The sequence below is a fragment of the Labrus bergylta genome, chromosome 1 (assembly GCF_963930695.1).
Source record: "Labrus bergylta chromosome 1, fLabBer1.1, whole genome shotgun sequence".
NCBI classification, from domain to species: Eukaryota; Metazoa; Chordata; class Actinopteri; order Labriformes; family Labridae; genus Labrus; species Labrus bergylta.
The window spans coordinates 34,211,949-34,228,785 of NC_089195.1; the positions used below are offsets into that span (position 1 = coordinate 34,211,949).

General features: G+C 44.1%; 1 protein-coding gene and 1 non-coding gene across 2 annotated transcripts in view; both read left to right on the forward strand.

The window, feature by feature from the left end:
* Positions 1-15,836, forward strand: part of LOC110002902 (myosin-9-like) — a 34,474-nt gene extending 18,638 nt beyond the window's left edge. Inside the window, exons 20-43 of the mRNA XM_065959760.1 lie at positions 210-279; positions 377-537; positions 944-1,052; positions 1,182-1,313; positions 2,783-2,989; positions 3,073-3,210; positions 3,328-3,451; positions 4,343-4,514; positions 4,863-5,075; positions 5,635-5,779; positions 5,877-6,083; positions 6,171-6,275; positions 6,393-6,545; positions 7,954-8,202; positions 8,436-8,648; positions 9,942-10,154; positions 10,261-10,422; positions 10,757-10,885; positions 11,902-11,990; positions 12,149-12,272; positions 12,531-12,739; positions 12,933-13,041; positions 13,959-14,131; positions 14,881-15,836. Coding sequence (XP_065815832.1) covers positions 210-279; positions 377-537; positions 944-1,052; positions 1,182-1,313; positions 2,783-2,989; positions 3,073-3,210; positions 3,328-3,451; positions 4,343-4,514; positions 4,863-5,075; positions 5,635-5,779; positions 5,877-6,083; positions 6,171-6,275; positions 6,393-6,545; positions 7,954-8,202; positions 8,436-8,648; positions 9,942-10,154; positions 10,261-10,422; positions 10,757-10,885; positions 11,902-11,990; positions 12,149-12,272; positions 12,531-12,739; positions 12,933-13,041; positions 13,959-14,131; positions 14,881-14,989 — 3,715 coding nt within the window. The 3' untranslated portion in view covers positions 14,990-15,836. The remainder of the gene's footprint in view (positions 1-209; positions 280-376; positions 538-943; positions 1,053-1,181; positions 1,314-2,782; positions 2,990-3,072; positions 3,211-3,327; positions 3,452-4,342; positions 4,515-4,862; positions 5,076-5,634; positions 5,780-5,876; positions 6,084-6,170; positions 6,276-6,392; positions 6,546-7,953; positions 8,203-8,435; positions 8,649-9,941; positions 10,155-10,260; positions 10,423-10,756; positions 10,886-11,901; positions 11,991-12,148; positions 12,273-12,530; positions 12,740-12,932; positions 13,042-13,958; positions 14,132-14,880) is intronic.
* On the forward strand, positions 1,801-1,964 carry LOC114921819 (U1 spliceosomal RNA). The gene has a single exon (XR_003810134.2). It is a non-coding gene; the product is annotated as a U1 spliceosomal RNA (small nuclear RNA).
* Positions 15,837-16,837: the final 1,001 nt, after the last annotated feature.

Below are 16,837 nucleotides of genomic sequence, written 5' to 3' on the forward strand. Positions count from 1 at the left end.
GGCTGCTGCATTGTTGTCAGAGAAGCCAGCACTTCAACATAGCATGTTTCCTTAATGTCTGATCAGATAGTAAGATACCTTTATCATCTCGCTCAGTAGATATGTTACAGAATGCTCCTTTAATGGTCAGTGGTCTATATGTATTCATCCTCTTTAAAATTCAGAGTCGATCCTCTTGTGTGATTTAATTCTGCTCGTCTGTCCTGCAGGTATGAAATCCTCACTCCAAACGCCATCCCCAAAGGCTTCATGGACGGGAAACAAGCCTGTGAGCTCATGGTAAGGACGATAAATCTGCTTTCAGACGTTAACGATTGGTCTGATTAATATCGATCTGTTCGGACTTTGTCACTGAGTCTTGTCTTCTTTGTGTCAGATCAAAGCTCTGGAGCTGGACCCGAACCTGTACCGCATCGGTCAGAGCAAAGTGTTCTTCAGAGCCGGAGTCCTGGCTCACCTGGAGGAGGAGCGAGACATGAAGATCACCGACGTCATCATCAGCTTCCAGGCGTGGTGCAGAGGATTCCTGGCCCGCAAGTATGAAGCAGTGACACTGGAATGAGTTTTGAAGGCGGGGGGGAAGTAACAGCTGTTTACAGTTTGCAGCACATATTATAATAATGTTTAATTAAATCATATGAATTAAGACGACAGAGAGTGTCAGCATGAGGTCCCCGTTATCGAGGTTCTTTCAGCTCTATTGTACAACACGGTGAGAACACACCATGTTTGTAGTACATTTGGAGGAGATTGTAGTTTTTACACATTTGTTTGTTGTTTTTTTAACAGTCTTAAGGTGATCCACTAGGGGGCAGCAGATGGCAGGATTTGTTAATCTATGAGTTGAGCTTGCATATTCCCAAACTGTAGCTTGAGTTCTGTTGGTGAATGATGTGAAGAAGCTGACTGAAAGGTAAACATGATGTTTTTTTGATGACCGTAGAGCGTTCGCCAAGAGACAGCAGCAGCTCACTGCCATGAAAGTGATCCAGAGGAACTGTGCTGCGTACCTCAAACTCAAGAACTGGCAGTGGTGGAGACTTTTCACCAAGGTGAGAGAGCGACGACGGCAGAGAATCCCCTTCTCGATTCACCGTGTGTCCAAACATCAGCACGTGTTTAAATCACATTTTCGATCTTTGTTTCGCTCATTGCTTGTGGGTTTTTTTTCTCTCTTCCAGGTGAAGCCTCTGCTGCAGGTGAGCCGGCAGGACGACGAGTTGCAGGCCAAAGAGGAGGAGCTGGAGAAGGTGAAGGAGAGGCAGCTTCAGGCTGAAGAGCAGCTCAAAGATTTTGAGTCCAAACAACAACAGGTAAGAGTCTCCACAAAGGTCCAGACACGTCTGAATAGTTCATTAGCTTCTTTTTTTTTAGGTTTATTTTGGGGATTTTTAAGACTTTATTGTAGAGACAGGACGGTGGATGGAGACTTAGATCGGGGAGAAGAGAGTAGGGAATGACATGCAGGAAATGCCACATGTCGGATTTGAACCTGAGCTGCCCGCTTAGAGGACTGTACCCTCCTGACCACCTATTCTGAGTGTCAGCTTCTTTATTCAGTTGTTCCCAATGAGGAGAGAGCGTAAGTAGTGGCTCGGAGAAAAGGCGCCGCCCCCAGCGTCCTTTTTCTGAGCCCTCTGTCTTTTCTTATTGTGCAGCTGCTTGAAAATCTTTTAATTTCTGCTGAAGTCACCGCCCCTCTTTTCAATCATATACACCCCGTGTTTTTTGTTTCCTATGGGCCGTGTTGTGTAGCCACATCCTCCTCCTCCTCCTCCTCGTAGTGAGGCCGTCAGTATTATACTTACCTGGCAGGGGAGATACCATGATCAAGAAGGTGGTTCACCCATGGCGAGGCCTGGCCATTGCACTCCGGCGGGGCTGACCTGTGCGAATTCCCCAAATGTGGGAATCTCGACTGCATAATTTGTGGTAGTGGGGGACTGCGTTCGCGCTCTCCCCTGATATTTTCTTTGGGGGCGGCAGTAGCTCAGTCTGTGGAAACTTGGGTTGGGAACCGGAGGGTCGCCGGTTCAAGTCCCGGTGCGGACCAAGTTTGGAAGTTGGTCTGGTAGCTGGAGAGGTGCCAGATCACCTTCTGAGCACTGCCGAGGTGCCCTTGAGCAAGGCACCAAACCCCCTCCCCACCATCAGCTCAGGAGTGCCCACTGTGGGCCGCTCCGTCACTCTGACATCTCTCCATTAGTGCATGTTCATAGGATCCTGTTTGTGTGCATGTATGTATATACTTCAGCATATGTGTGTGTTGCTTGACTACAGAGTCATGCAACACACACACATATATATCCCCTCACGGGGATCAATAAAGTAAATCTAATAATCTTATTATTATTCAGCTCATCATCCTGACAGATTAGGAGGGCTAGCGTCCTGCGATTGATGCTCATAGTGAAGGGGGGTAAAACGACCTAAAATATTAAACGTACAGTAAAAAAAACGGAGCAGTGTTTGTCGTCTAGCAGCCGTCGTCAGGAGATGGTTGTCATAGAGAAGAGGCACATGTGAAGCGCTTCATCCGAGCGTGCCTGAGTGCGCGGCCAGCACTTTTCTGCCTGAAAAGTATTACCCGTTGGACGCAGGCCTTAATTGAAGTCTGAGTTATTTTAAATGTGAGAAAGTCGACAGATTTAGTTTTCGATCTGCAGCAGGTTTTTCTTAAATGATACCCCCAGAAAATTCAGATTCACCACGCAGAGTTAATTGTCAAAGTTAGATTATTGAGCTGACTCTTGAGATGTGACTCTTCTCCCCCCTCCGCCAGCTGAATGCAGAGAAGTTGGCTCTTGAGGAGCAGCTGCAGGCGGAGACGGAGCTGTGCGCCGAGGCCGAGGAGATGAGGTCTCGTCTGGCCACCAGGAAGCAGGAGCTGGAGGAGATCCTTCATGACATGGAGTCCCGCCTGGAGGAGGAGGATGAGAGGATCACACAGATGAACACGGAGAGGAAGAAGATGCAGCAGAACATCACGGTCAGTACACTCACAGGAGAGAGAGAATACAGGATGTAAAAAAGAATACATATTTTTAAAAGTTGTTTCTGTGGATCGTGCAGGACCTGGAGCAGCAGCTGGACGAGGAAGAAGAAGCCCGGCAGAAGCTCCAAATGGAGAAGGTCACGACGGACGCCAAGCTGAAGAAGTTGGAGGATGACGTGATGGTGCTGGACGACCAGAACAACAAGCTCAACAAGGTCTGCTGCAGCCTGTCGACAAATAAATACAAAATCCAGACAATGATGTGAGGTGGCAAAAAGAAAACTAATTTAAGCTGCTCTGACGATACTTTCATGTCCTGTTTGTGACGGCAGGAGAAGAAGCAGCTGGAGGAGAGGATCTCCGAGTTCACCACCAACCTGACGGAGGAGGAGGAGAAGTCCAAAAGTCTGCAGAAACTCAAGAATAAACACGAAGCAATGATCACAGATTTAGAAGGCGAGTCTTTGGTGTCAAAGTTGTTTGATCTTCAGAGTTATAACCAGTTGTGTCAAGGTATACTCTAAATGTTTCCACAAATGTGTTTTCTAAATGTAGGCTAAGACTTCTGTTGCATGGTTAGTTCACTTTAAAAACTGGGCCTTCTATATTTGCACATTAATACTGAACTTCAGCTGCCTGATCTTCAGGGAGGAGGGGTTGTTATGATGTTAACTTCAGCCACAGAAGAGGAGCAGATTATGAAAGTGGGCAACAGATTAAAGGTCTTTGCACTTTAATCCACAAAAAATGATGGAGGGAAATTTTGGAGTCTGTGTGCAAACATGATTGACATAACATGAGATCGTATTCATTTTTTTTAACGTGCGTAAATGTGTTAGAATTAGAATTACTTTATTGATCTCTAACTGGGAAATTGTGGTGTTACAGCAGCATGTTATATAAGAATAGATACATAAATAAGCTCTTAGAATATAAAAAATAAGAATAGGAAGAGATTTATACATCAATGATTTAACATAACATTCCTACTGTTTTAAAAAAAATGAAATACAACATTTATTCAGGCTTGTCAACTGAATGTAAAAATACTTGCTGGAGGTAAGAGATGTAAGTTTGCAGAAACAGTGATGACAGTGGTAAATGTGCAATAACGATATAGAGGGTTGTCCAGAGCTGTGCAATCAAAGATATATATGTTATGATATATATGCAGTCAGACAATGTCGTTAACTTAAATGTAAGGATAGTGTGTCAACTTTACAACGTGCATGAGCAGAACAGATTACAGTATGAATATATTTTTTATATATTTTTTCCCCTTACATTCTAATAATCGCACATTAAACAGGTCAATAAATTGTGTTGTTTTTGTGTCGTCGCTCACAGATCGTCTCAGAAAGGAGGAAAAAGTGCGTCAGGAGGTGGAGAAGAACCGACGTAAGCTGGAAGGAGACTCCACGGATCTCACCGACCAGATCGCAGAGCTGCAGGCTCAGATCGATGAACTCCGAGCTCAGCTGGCCAAGAAGGAGGAAGAGCTCCTCGCTGCACTGGCCAGGTTAGAGAAGCTCTGAATATATTCTGACTCGAGTCTTACGTCCTGCTCACAGTTTGCATTTTGAAATTACACATCCTTCCAGATCCTTTTCTTTCCTGCAAAACCTGATAAGTACCATCAGAATCCACAGTCCACCCCGACTTCCAGGGGTTTTATGTTTATGTTTTAGTATTTATAAAATATATTTAAAGCAGCATAAAATAAATAACGACTGAATTATCAAATGCTAAACAACATGATCTTTTTTATTATCCAGCTTCAAAGAATGAGTTTTCTGAGAAGTCTAATAACCTTCAAACTTAATGCCTTGCATGTAAGTTTCATCCGTCCTCTTCATCTCACCTCCAGAATCGAGGAAGAGGCTGCAGCCAAGAACACGGCCCAGAAGCGGATCAGGGAGCTGGAGGCTCATATCAGCGAGCTGCAGGAGGACCTGGAGATGGAGAAGCAGGTGCGCAAGAAGGCCGAGAGACAGCGCAGGGACCTGGGCGAGGAGCTGGAGGCGCTCAAGACCGAGCTGGAGGACACACTGGACTCGACCGCAACACAGCAGGAGCTCAGGTAACAGGATCGGATTCTGTAGCTCCGTCTCCATAAAGCTGAAGCAACAAACTCAAGTTGGTGTTGATGTACTCCAGGGGGCTCCTAGAACTTTTTCTTCCAGGCTCTTTTTGGTAGATGAAAATGTTTTCAAACAATGCAAAATGGTCAAAATGGAGACAATATTTGACAGATCATCTTTAATTTTATTTTATCATGTAAATTATGAGAAGCTATTTAAAGACCCCTTGTGAACTGCACTACTTAGGTTATGACCTAAAATTTAACATGTCTAAATGTCTGCCAATTATTCTGATGTTGTGTTGTTGATGGTTTTTCTGTTGAAAAATTTTAGGGGCAAAAAAAAAAAAAATGTTTTCAAGTCCCTCACCCCCTCACTCCTCACATCGAGCTCTACTTTTAAACAGGTGAAGCTGATACTGAGATATGGCTGGTCATGTTTTTGTCATCTTCACCTGGCAGGCCTCAACGCCCTTCCCTCGTTTGGGAAACACATACTCCCAAGACAGTAACATTTTTGCTTATTTTTATACATTTTTTTTTTTTTCTGTCTCTCTAGGAGCAAGCGAGAGACGGAGGTCGCCCACCTGAAGAAGAATCTGGAAGAAGAGGCCAAGGTCCACGAGCAGCAGATGGCCGACATGAGGCAAAAACACAACCAAACCTTCGAGGAGCTGAATGAACAGCTGGAACAGGCCAAAAGGGTGATTTAAAAGTTCTACACGGACAAGAAAGATGTCAACACTTAAAAAAACCAAACATCTGGATGACGTCTTAACGCGTGTGTTTGTCCCCCTGCAGAACAAGGCGTCGGTGGAGAAAGCCAAGCAGGCCCTGGAGAGCGACTGGAACGAGCTGCAGATCGAGATTAAGTCTCTGACCCAAGGGAAGACAGAGTCAGAGCACCGCCGCAAGAAGGCTGAATCCCAGGCCCAGGAGCTTCAGAGCAAAGTGACAGAGATTGAACGACAGAGGCAGGACATGACCGCCAAGATGGACAAGATGCAGGTACAGTATGGAGGCAGAGGCGTGTAAATGAAGAGTGTGTTGATGGATGCAGACGCTGAATAAATGTTCTCTTTATCTGGTGTCTAGGCGGAGTTGGAGAACAGTAACAGCCTCCTGAGTGAAGCAGAAGGAAAAAACATCAAATCCAGCAAAGACCTTTCTGCTGCCGAGTCTCAGCTGCATGATGTTCAGGTACATGATGCTACTGATCAAGGCTGACAAAACAACACACAATAAAACATTGCAAATGAAATGTAAAACCGAGCAGAGAGATTAAAGACTCTATTTCTCAAATGTTCTTAATTCCAGGAGTTGCTCGAAGAGGAGACTCGTCAGAAGCTGTCTCTCTCAACCCGCCTGAGGCACCTGGAGGACAAGCAGCAACACCTGCAAGAGCTGCTCGATGAAGAGGAGGAGGGCAAGAAGAATATGGAGAAGCAGGCCGCCACTCGGCAGGGCCAGGTCAGAGCAAAGCCCTTTTATTTTTTTTAGTTTCACATTATTTCACTTAACAATTTAGAAGGGGTGCGCTGGTAGCGCAATGGATAGGGTGCGTACCCCATGTATTGAGGCTGTCGTCTCAAGCTGGCGGCCCGGGTTCGCATCCCGCCTGTGGCCTCTTTCCCGCATGTTGTTCCCCACTCTCTCTCCCTGGTTTCCGACTCTATCCACTGTCCTATCTCTCACAAAGGCACAAAAGCCCCAAAAAATACATCTTTTAAAAAATAAAATAAAATAAAACTGTTTGGAAAGTCTACAGTCGGTGGATTGAAGATGGCAATGTCAAAGCACTGATTTTAAACATTAGATGGATTATAATGAAGAAAAGACCTGATGACGAATCCTACTGACTTTGTAGATCCACTCACATGTCCTCTAAACAAATCTCAACTGGTCTGTGTTGGCCCTCTAAGGTTCACCACTAAAGTGTTTGAGAGGACTTTAACGGTCCAATCAGTAAGATATCTACTGATTGAAATGATAATGTGAGTTTACTCTCTGATCATTAAGGAAACAAGCTATGTTGAAGTGCTGGCTTCTCTGACAACAATGCAGCAGCCAGTATGTCCTCCTTCTAACTTTAGATTCTGCTCCTGAATGCTCTGGATTTGTTTGGACCAGAGAAGGTAGGCGGTTTTAAGGCGCCCCCACACGGCCGTTTTGGACACCCCTCGGTTTGTCAGATATGAGAGCAGTTATCAGGTCAACAGGTGTTGCAGCGATGGAAGCGGGCAAGAGAAGTGGTTCAGATAGAAGTGATTGTACCCGACCTAAAAAGCCTCTGCATGTTTCTAATAAGCTCCACGAGCAGAAACGTGCTCAAACTAGGATCAATATTGGAGATGCTTTTGAAAAATGGAGAGAGGTTAGAACACAGAAAGGTTTACAGACCCATGCAGAGCTGGATAAACACTGAAGCTTCAGAGTCCACCACATGGTGACCTGAGTGAGCATGGACTCTAGAGAGGAGGGGGGGAGACAGCTCTCTACAATTTTTAGAATTTGGAATGCAGTACCCATTTTAAACACTAGGTGTCAGAGTTACATACTGCTCTTTTAGTGTCAAACATGCAATAAGGATAAAAATCACTTTTAACTAGAAAAACAACATTTTCAGTTATTTGAGCAGCTTATTACATATTGAATCAGCAGGGGCTCCAGCAGAGGGCGCTCATGTTACACACAACATACCAGTCCCCGTGTGAAGCTAATAAAAATGTAAATATAAACAGTACTCATATTAAAACAGTCAAATGTCTCATGCTGGTGATTGGTTTAAAGTGGAGTAATCGCTGCTACGTTCACAAAATAAGAGAACTGATTTGCACAGGATAAAAACATTTCTCTTTCTTCCTTTTCGTGTCTCCAGCTGGCAGACATGAAGAGGAAGCTGGACCAGGAGGTCTTAAACATGGAGGAGGCAGAGGAGGACCACAAGCGAGTCCAGCGGGAGTCGGACAGCATCTTGCAGCAGTTGGAAGAGAAGAGCTCGGCCTACGACAAGCTCTACAAGACCAAAACCCGTTTGCAGCAGGAGCTGGATGACCTGATTGTGGAACAGGACAACGTGAGGCAGACCATGTGCAACCTGGAGAGGAAGCAGAAGAAGTTTGATCAGGTATCATGTCATCCATGTGTTGAGTGCACAGAGTTTTAACAGAGAAAATGATGAGAACAAACTGACAATCTCTGAATGAATGATGCAGAGAAACCCTTTTTTTTTTTTTAAATCTTAATCTAAGCTCGAATAATCTTGAATACAATGTTTATTTAACCACACCAAGTTTTCCTTCATATGGCAGCATAAAGTTTTGTTGAATGTTTTTCTCTGTTTGTTTCCTACCTCTCTAGATGCTGGCCGAGGAGAAAACCATTTCAACTCAGTATGCCGAGGAGCGTGACAAGGCCGAGGCTGACGCCAGGGAGAAGGACACACGAGCACTGACGCTGGCCGGCGACCTGGAAGCCATGACGATTAATAAAAAAGAGCTGGAACAAACCAATAAACTGCTGAAAGCTGAGATGGATGACCTGGTTTCCTCCAAGGATGATGTCGGCAAGAGTGTAAGAAATCCCTGATTACACATTCTGATTCTGCTTGGAGTAAAACTACAGAAACATTCTTTGATTATTTATCAAAGAGTTAAATGTTAGCATTATCACTTTTTGTTGAAAACTGCAGTTTCTTGAATGCCCACTAGAGGCTGGCCATAAATCCCCATAGAGCTCAACAGTTTGGTCCCGGAAGTAAAAATTCTGTTCATTTTCTCCATAGCGAATTTGATTATTACCCATGATGTCATAACCATCTAAAGTAGACTGACCACGAGCTACCCGAGTGTAAGAACGATGGTTTATGCTCCTGTAGGAGAAACGAGTTTGCATGATATCAACCGTATTTTAAGAAAAACAAGATTTATTCGCGATATCTTGGGCAAAGAACTACACTACCCACCATCATGGAGTGTAACAGCGACGTCTCAGATTGGTTGAGCTTGGTTGAGCTGTTACCATGGCAATGTTTTTCCGGCCCGTGGCGCCGTATGCGAGCGGATAGTTTTGCTAGCAGGCTAGCTAGTTACTTAGATAACACGAAATATACTAATAACCTTGTCATGCTGCAGTGAATGTAGTTTATCTATTCAACAACACAAACTACAAGATAGTACAACAACGACTAAAGTTACATTCAAGAAGAAACAATATCATTCGCAATGGATTGTGGGATTGGTAGTTCCTTGACTCTGGACGAAAAGTATGTACTCGATCATGTACTGTACCTTTAAATTTTTCTCTGTTTTGGCGGCGAATTAAATGTGCTATAGTCACGAGTATTGGGGGTAGCTGGCTGTCTTTGTTCCAGGCGCCAATCACTTGATAAAAGGATTTTTTGTGAAAAATCAAGGAGCGGATTTGAACAGGGAAATGTATTTATCCAGAGACTGAGAAGGTGGGCGGTCAATGTTGAACTTTATTAGGTCACAAATTAAAATCATTTTACTACAGAATAAAAACAATGTAGAGCCTGGTACAAAACCAAATTTGCTCATTTCTATATTGGTAGACACTGTTTTAATAACTCGTCCTTTTTGATTATTTGAAGGCTGAGAGTTATTCATACATTTGCATAATTAGGGGGCGTGATTTAGTTGACCGCCAGGTGGCCCGCCTTAGTTCAGCATAATTTCCTATTTTTAGACACATCGAAAGTTAGTAAGAAAAAAATCATTTCCAATATGGTGACCACCATCGTTGGGCTTTATAACTCCTCTTCAGTAACCAATGGGTGACGTCACTGAGACAACGTCCATATTTTATACAGTCTTCGGTAGTGATATAAACCTTCCCCGCCTACAGGTCCATGAACTGGAGAAGTCGAAGCGCACCCTGGAGCAACAGGTGGAGGAGATGAGGACTCAGCTGGAGGAGCTGGAGGACGAGCTGCAGGCCACAGAGGACGCCAAACTGCGTCTGGAGGTCAACATGCAGGCCATGAAGGCCCAGTTTGACCGAGACCTGCAGGCCAGAGACGAGCAGGGAGAGGAGAGGAGGAAACAGTTGTTTAGACGGGTAGGACCAACACTCTTCAGATGTCATAGCAGGTTTTTTTAAGAACCACTGCAGAATGCAGAATGTTACTTTGACAGACTAAAGATCACTCATACTTATATTTCAGGTGCGTGAGATGGAGGTGGAGCTGGAAGAAGAACGCAGGCAGCGTTCTCTGGCTCTCTCTTCAAAGAAGAAACTGGAACTGGACCTGGCAGACCTCGTACAGCAGATCGATGATGCCAACAAGGGACGCAATGAGGCGTTAAAACAGCTGAAAAAAATCCAGGTACAGAAAAGGATTGCCGCAGTGAGAATTTATATCCAACATACCGGCAATATTTAAGATGATAAAATCAGGATTTAATCTTTTAAAGCTCCTTCACCTGCAAACGTGAGGATGTAGTCTCGTTAACTTGACTTCAACAATGACATAAATGGTGTGTGTGTGTGTGTGTGTGTGTGTGTGTGTGTGTGTGTGTGTGTGTGTGTGTGTGTGTGTGTGTGTGTGTGTGTGTGTGTGTGTGTGTGTGTGTGTGTGTGTGTGTGTGTGTGTGTGTGTGTGTGTGTGTGTGTGTGTGTGTGTGTGTGTGTGTGTGTGTGTGTGTGTGTGTGTGGTCCAGGCCCAGATGAAAGACCTGATGAGAGAACAGGACGAGCTGCGTTTGTCCAGAGACGAAGCCGTCAACGGGGCCAAGGAGACGGAGAAGAAGCTCAAGAACATGGAGGCAGATGCTCTGCACTACAAGGAGGTATGGCGGCAAACGTTAAATGTTTTTTTACCAGGAATATTACCCTTGAAATACAAAGGAGTTCTCTCTGAGACGGCAGCATAAAGTTCCTCACAAGATAACCATAGTCCTCATCCTGGTCTTAAAATCATCCATGCTGATACAGCACTCTAGTTTAAGGCGACTCTGAAGTTTGGAACTAGATGAGGAAGCAGAACGATAAAGCACAGAGCAAGTTTGAGGAGTAACATTGATGATGACTACATAAAGCAGGAGGTTACAGCGTTTTAGGGCAGATCATGAAGTATGGCATCAAATTCCCTCACGCTAAGTCTGCAGATATGCCCACTTACAGACAGGGTTGTCCCACTTATGCACCCTAAGCCCTCACAGACTTAACGGGAACGCGCATCAAAGTCAGTCAGTGTGTGAGGGTGGACATCGAGATTGGGCCGTAGTGTCAGACTTTGTCTGCCATCTTGGATTTGCTCTTCTTTTTTTTGTCAAGTCTTGCCTCCTTAGACCCCAACCCTGAGGAAACATGTACCCCATGAGTGACTTATGAATGAGCAACTGAGGAGGATTCAGGAGGCAGACAGTCCTCGAATGATCTATGTCAGCCTTTCCCAAACTTAAGACTGCCGTGGCCCGCTTTGAAATACAAAATGACTCCGGGGCCCGTTATATAAAAATGTTTATGACTGCATCTATAACTTTCAGTAAGGCTACATTATTGGACATGACAACATGATATTATGGCAAGCTAGACACAAAAGTCTACTCAACAATATGTCCATGAATAGTCATTACACGCCTTACTAATCACTTAAAGGGTTGACTCAAGGTAAATCATCATTATTGTGATATTTCTTTTATTTTTAAAATTGGTGGAGGGCTTTTCTTGGCCCACCTGTAGTACCCACACGGCCCACCAGGGGGCCGCAGCCCACACTCTGGGAAGCGCTGATCTAGAAACTTTACAGAGTGCATGTGTGAAAACAGCTCAAGTCTTAACATGAACTTCTCGTTCCCTTCAGGATCTGGCCACTGCAGAGAGACTCAAGAAACAAGTTCAGATGGAGAGAGACGAGCTCCAGGAAGAGATCACCAACAGCGTCTCCAAGAAGTAGGAGACAGACTCAAGCACATCACATCACATAATATTTCAGTCGATAAATCTGCACCTTAGTTTCACAGAAGCTGTAGAACAACATGATGGGAGCTTACCCTACATACTCTTTATTCTAACCACGGCTCCTCCTCTTCCTCTTTTTTCGTTTCCAGCTCTCTGATGGCAGAGGACAAGAGGAGGCTGGAGGCTCGCATCGCCACGCTGGAGGAGGAGCTGGAGGAGGAGCAGCTCAACACGGAGATGGTCAACGATCGTATGAAGAGGACCACGCTGCAGGTAAGCACACGCAAAATGTCTTGATCTCTGGCAGCTGGAAACAATGACTTTCTTTGCAAAGTAAAGCCTGGAAATAAAGGATGACAGTTCATTATGGGAGTAGTAAAATGTAGGATTCTTAAAAGTAAACTTCTTGGTAATGTTCAGGTGAAATAAGATGAGGAAACCTCACCACCATAAGCATCTAAAATGATCAAATATGTTCAAATAAACCTCTTAGGATGAGCTGACTCTCCTCTATGTGTGTCTTAACGTCAGGCCGAGCAGTTGACCATGGAGCTGGCGTCGGAGCGCAGCAATTTCCAGCGGGTAGAGGGGGCTCGCTCGCAGCTGGATCGCCAGAACAAGGAGCTGAAACTGAAGCAGCAGGAGCTGGAGGGAACCATCAAGTCCAAGTACAAATCCTCCATCACCGTTCTGGAGGCTAAGATCGCTAACCTGGAAGAACAACTGGACATCGAGTCAAAGTGAGTGAAACAGACACTCTGACGGCGGCTGTGGTCAGTCGGGGAAAGCTGATAAAGGGGCGCTGTGATTATCTCAATGCCAAAGAAAGATATACAAATCCTTTGGTTCTTATTGTTTCAGTAGTTGATCTGAGTCTCAGGCTGCTTTCACACTGCAGGTGAAGTGACTTTTTCCTCTTCCCACGTCTCTCAGGGAGCATCAGCAGGCGTCCAGACTCGCCAGGCGGACGGAGAAGAAGCTGAAAGAGGTGCTGCTGCAGGTCGAGGACGAGAGACGCAACACGGAGCAACACAAAGACCAGGCAAGCTTCCATCTCAAATCTCCTTTTAGAGTTTAGTTTGGTTTAGTTTATTTGCACGTTTTTTGAAAGAATAATCAAACAGAAAATGAAAAAAATGAAAAATAAAACACATGTTTGGTGAGGTAGAAACCATGAGGGCTTATCTCAAAACCTCACCTTAAGAGATTAAACAAAGTTAGAATAAAATACAGTAAAAATAACAAAGTAAGAATATTTACTATCACAAATAAAATTTACCCAAATGAAAATGACATACAAACACTGAAAACATAAAAATAGAGCAAAACAGGACTTAAAGTTTGTAGACAATGTAGAGATGTACGACACATTGGTAGGTATAGGTTATTGGTTTGTCTAGTTGAGTAATAGTTCACTTGATGGTGTTTCTCACCTGCAGAAAAAACTCCTGAAAATACCCCAAAACTCTTCAGGTTGAGATGCATGTCAGAACACAACAAGTTTGATGTTTTTCACCATGACCTCAGTTGGATTTTTTTTCTGCCAGTGTCTTAATAAAAGCTCCACTAAAAGTCGAGGTGAGTGGGTGTGTGAAGCGGGTCCCTTCTAAGAAAATACACCACGAGCGGGGCAGGAAAGATGACGCTTTTATCGCACAAACCTTAAAATCGACTTGCACGTAATGAAGCACCTTTTTTCTGCAGGTTCTGTAACATGCATCTGTTGAGACTGTAAATACCTCCATTAAAACACTGCAACATAGTGTCAGACTTTTGGCTTTATCTGGCGTTTTGTTGCCCCCCACCCTCATGTCTGAAAGGGAAAGTTTCACGCTGTGAGGTGCATGTGTGAACAGGCTTCATTGAGTCATCTGACCTGATTACGGCTGTTCTATCTCCATTGTTTATGACATTTTCCCTGTGTTGGTGCCACATTAAGTGAATCGTCTCTCTCTGCAGGTGGAGAGGACGAACGCCCGAATGCGCCAGCTGAAGCGCCAGCTCGAGGAGGCCGAGGAGGAGGTGACGCGAGCAAACGCCTACCGCAGGAAGCTGCAGAGGGAGCTGGATGATGCTACAGAGTCAACTGACCTTATGAACCGTGAAGTCACCACCTTGAAGAGCAAGCTTAGGTACAGACCTCCCTTAGATCTAAGTGTCTGGGAGTGACACAGATCAAGTTTGTGATGGTTTGAACTGTTTGTTTCTGCAGCAGAACATTGTTTGAATTCAGACTTCATTACTCCTCATAGATTTATCTAACATGCAGACATTTTGAGGAATTAAGAGATGACACTGTAGACCCCCGTGTAGTGCTTTCCCTGCTGCATCTTAAAGGCAGAATATGCGATTTTTTTTGATCCAGCAGATGTCGCCCTTGAGCACCAGCATGAAACCAAAACAACTCGCGCTGCATTGTTGTGTTAGCATGCTAATGCTAGCGATCTTTATTATGCTGGTATCTTCACACTGCATGTAAATTTACCTGAAATGAGCGTGATCTAGAAACACAGTTAAGCAGTGAGTACAGTATGTTATTCTTCTTTTCTCTAGTCCCTCAATTAAACAACTTTTATACACGAGGGGAGGAGTCAGCCGGCCGTCTAGGCGATGTAAACAAACTGAAGATAGGACTCTGAAAACTATATATACTTGATTTCTATTACATTGAAGTGTGAAAAATTGCATATTCTTCCTTTTAAGTTGTTGTGTGTGTGTGTGTGTGTGTGTGTGTGTGTGTGTGTGTGTGTGTGTGTGTGTGTGTGTGTGTGTGTGTGTGTGTGTGTGTGTGTGTGTGTGTGTGTGTGTGTGTGTGTGTGTGTGTGTGTGTGTGTGTGTGTGTGTGTGTGTGTGTGTGTGTGTGTGTGTGTGTGTGTTGCAGACGGGGGGACCTTCCTTCCAACATCCGACGTACCTTCATCCGCGCTGGTCTGGACAGCGACGAGGAAGTGGACGTGCAGACTGAAGCGCCTGAGCCCGCAGACAACTGAACAGAGGTCGAGCAGAGAGGAACAAATCCTAATTACCACACGGCGACATGCAACACAACAGCCAAGCGAGCGGTCAAACATGACTTTCTCTCTGAGAGCTTCTCGCCTCTTGACGATCTTCTTGTAGCCTTACTGTTGCTTTTAATTGAATACTTTCACATTAGGCCAAATGATCATCTCAGTGGATGTGAGTGTTTTTCTAAAAAGGGTTTTATGTTTCCTGGTCTATTTTTATACTAAACGGGTTTACTATACGAGGACACACTGCTCTTACAGCAGCTTGTTTTATTACCTGAGGTTTATGTGCTGGTGCCGCAGCAGTTTAGGGGAAAACGCCTGAAAATGTTAACGCTTTTTTTGCACACACAAATGGGTTCTTTGGGAGCTTTGATGCAGTTCATGCTAGTGTCACTATAAATCTGCATATTTGTACTTCACGCTCAGACTTTGTCATGATGCTTTCACGCCATTACCTCATCCTACTTTGCACAATGTCGACACAAACACACACACACACACACACACAAGAATAGGGAATTCATTTGAGGTAACACAGCTGTGGGTGGAAACGTTGCACCATCATGTATGTTATCTTGGTTGATGTGTCATCTCACTTTTCTTTTTTTTTACATTTTACTGGTTATTGGTGGTGGGTCATCATGTGTTAGAGCTCTGCTTTGTGCCATGCTTTATCTGGTTTCCATCATGAATGTGGGCCTCTGAATTTATTTTACCCTAATGCTGTATTATCAAATAGACTTCATGTTACATTGATGCCATTTAAATGCTTATCTACATTTTATAAAATGCCTTAATGCAATAAATCTAAAAAGTATTTAAAAAGGTGCATTTCTTGTCATGTGTAAACGCTAAATGGACTCTGAGCTTGTGAAGTTCTTTTCTAGTCGTCTGACGATTCAAAGAGCTTTTACACGGCAGGTCGCACCTACACATTCACACACCGACGGGTACGATACAATAAGATGTGTTGCTGAACTGACCAGGCTTTGGTGGCTCTCTTAAAAGTGGATAGAAACAAAAAACCTCACAGGTAGGATGTTGCAAAAAGCAGGGTGTGGGTGTGGCTCTCTTTATTACACACTGTTAGGTACAAGTGAAGACGAGGGCGAGATATGACTCTTTGTTTTAGTAGTTGTGACATCATTGTCAGCCTTACATTTATCTGGAAGTCCTCTTAACAAAATGTGCAATTATTAAATTACATTAGGCTATGAAACATCTGTGCTGTGCTTTGGTCAAAATATAACATGAATCAAGCACCAGAGGAGGTTTGTGACCCTGTATAAACCAGCTCTCTCAGAACGCTCTGTTTTGGTGTGTGTGTCTCTTTAAATGTAATGACCCCCTCCTGAGTTTTCCTGGTAGACATCACTCCTCTGTAGAGAGAATAAAAATGGCCGACCTGTGCAAAAGTTTAGATCTAGGCTGGGGGTGGAGTCCATGGGTGGAGATACCAGGGGAGGGGAGTTTTTTTTTTTTTTTTATCAGAATCCCACTGTGACATCACAAGGAGAGCACATTTGAAACGGAGCATTTTTCTCTGTGTTGTAAGACTTATGCAGACCACAAACAAAGGACTGGATGGGTTTATTTCACATTTTGTGGGTCAGTAGACTCTCAGGTTACCCAAATATATGTTCAAAAACACTGTAGAAGAGGATCTTTTTTTTTTTATGACTTTCAATTTTTATTTTAGAAAAAACAACAACAAATCAGCGATAACATATAGTATACATCTGTTTGTTACAAATACCCTCTACCCCACCCCCACCCCCACCCCCACACAAAACTGTAACACAGAGGGCTCAGCGGTTCCTTTCTTCTACA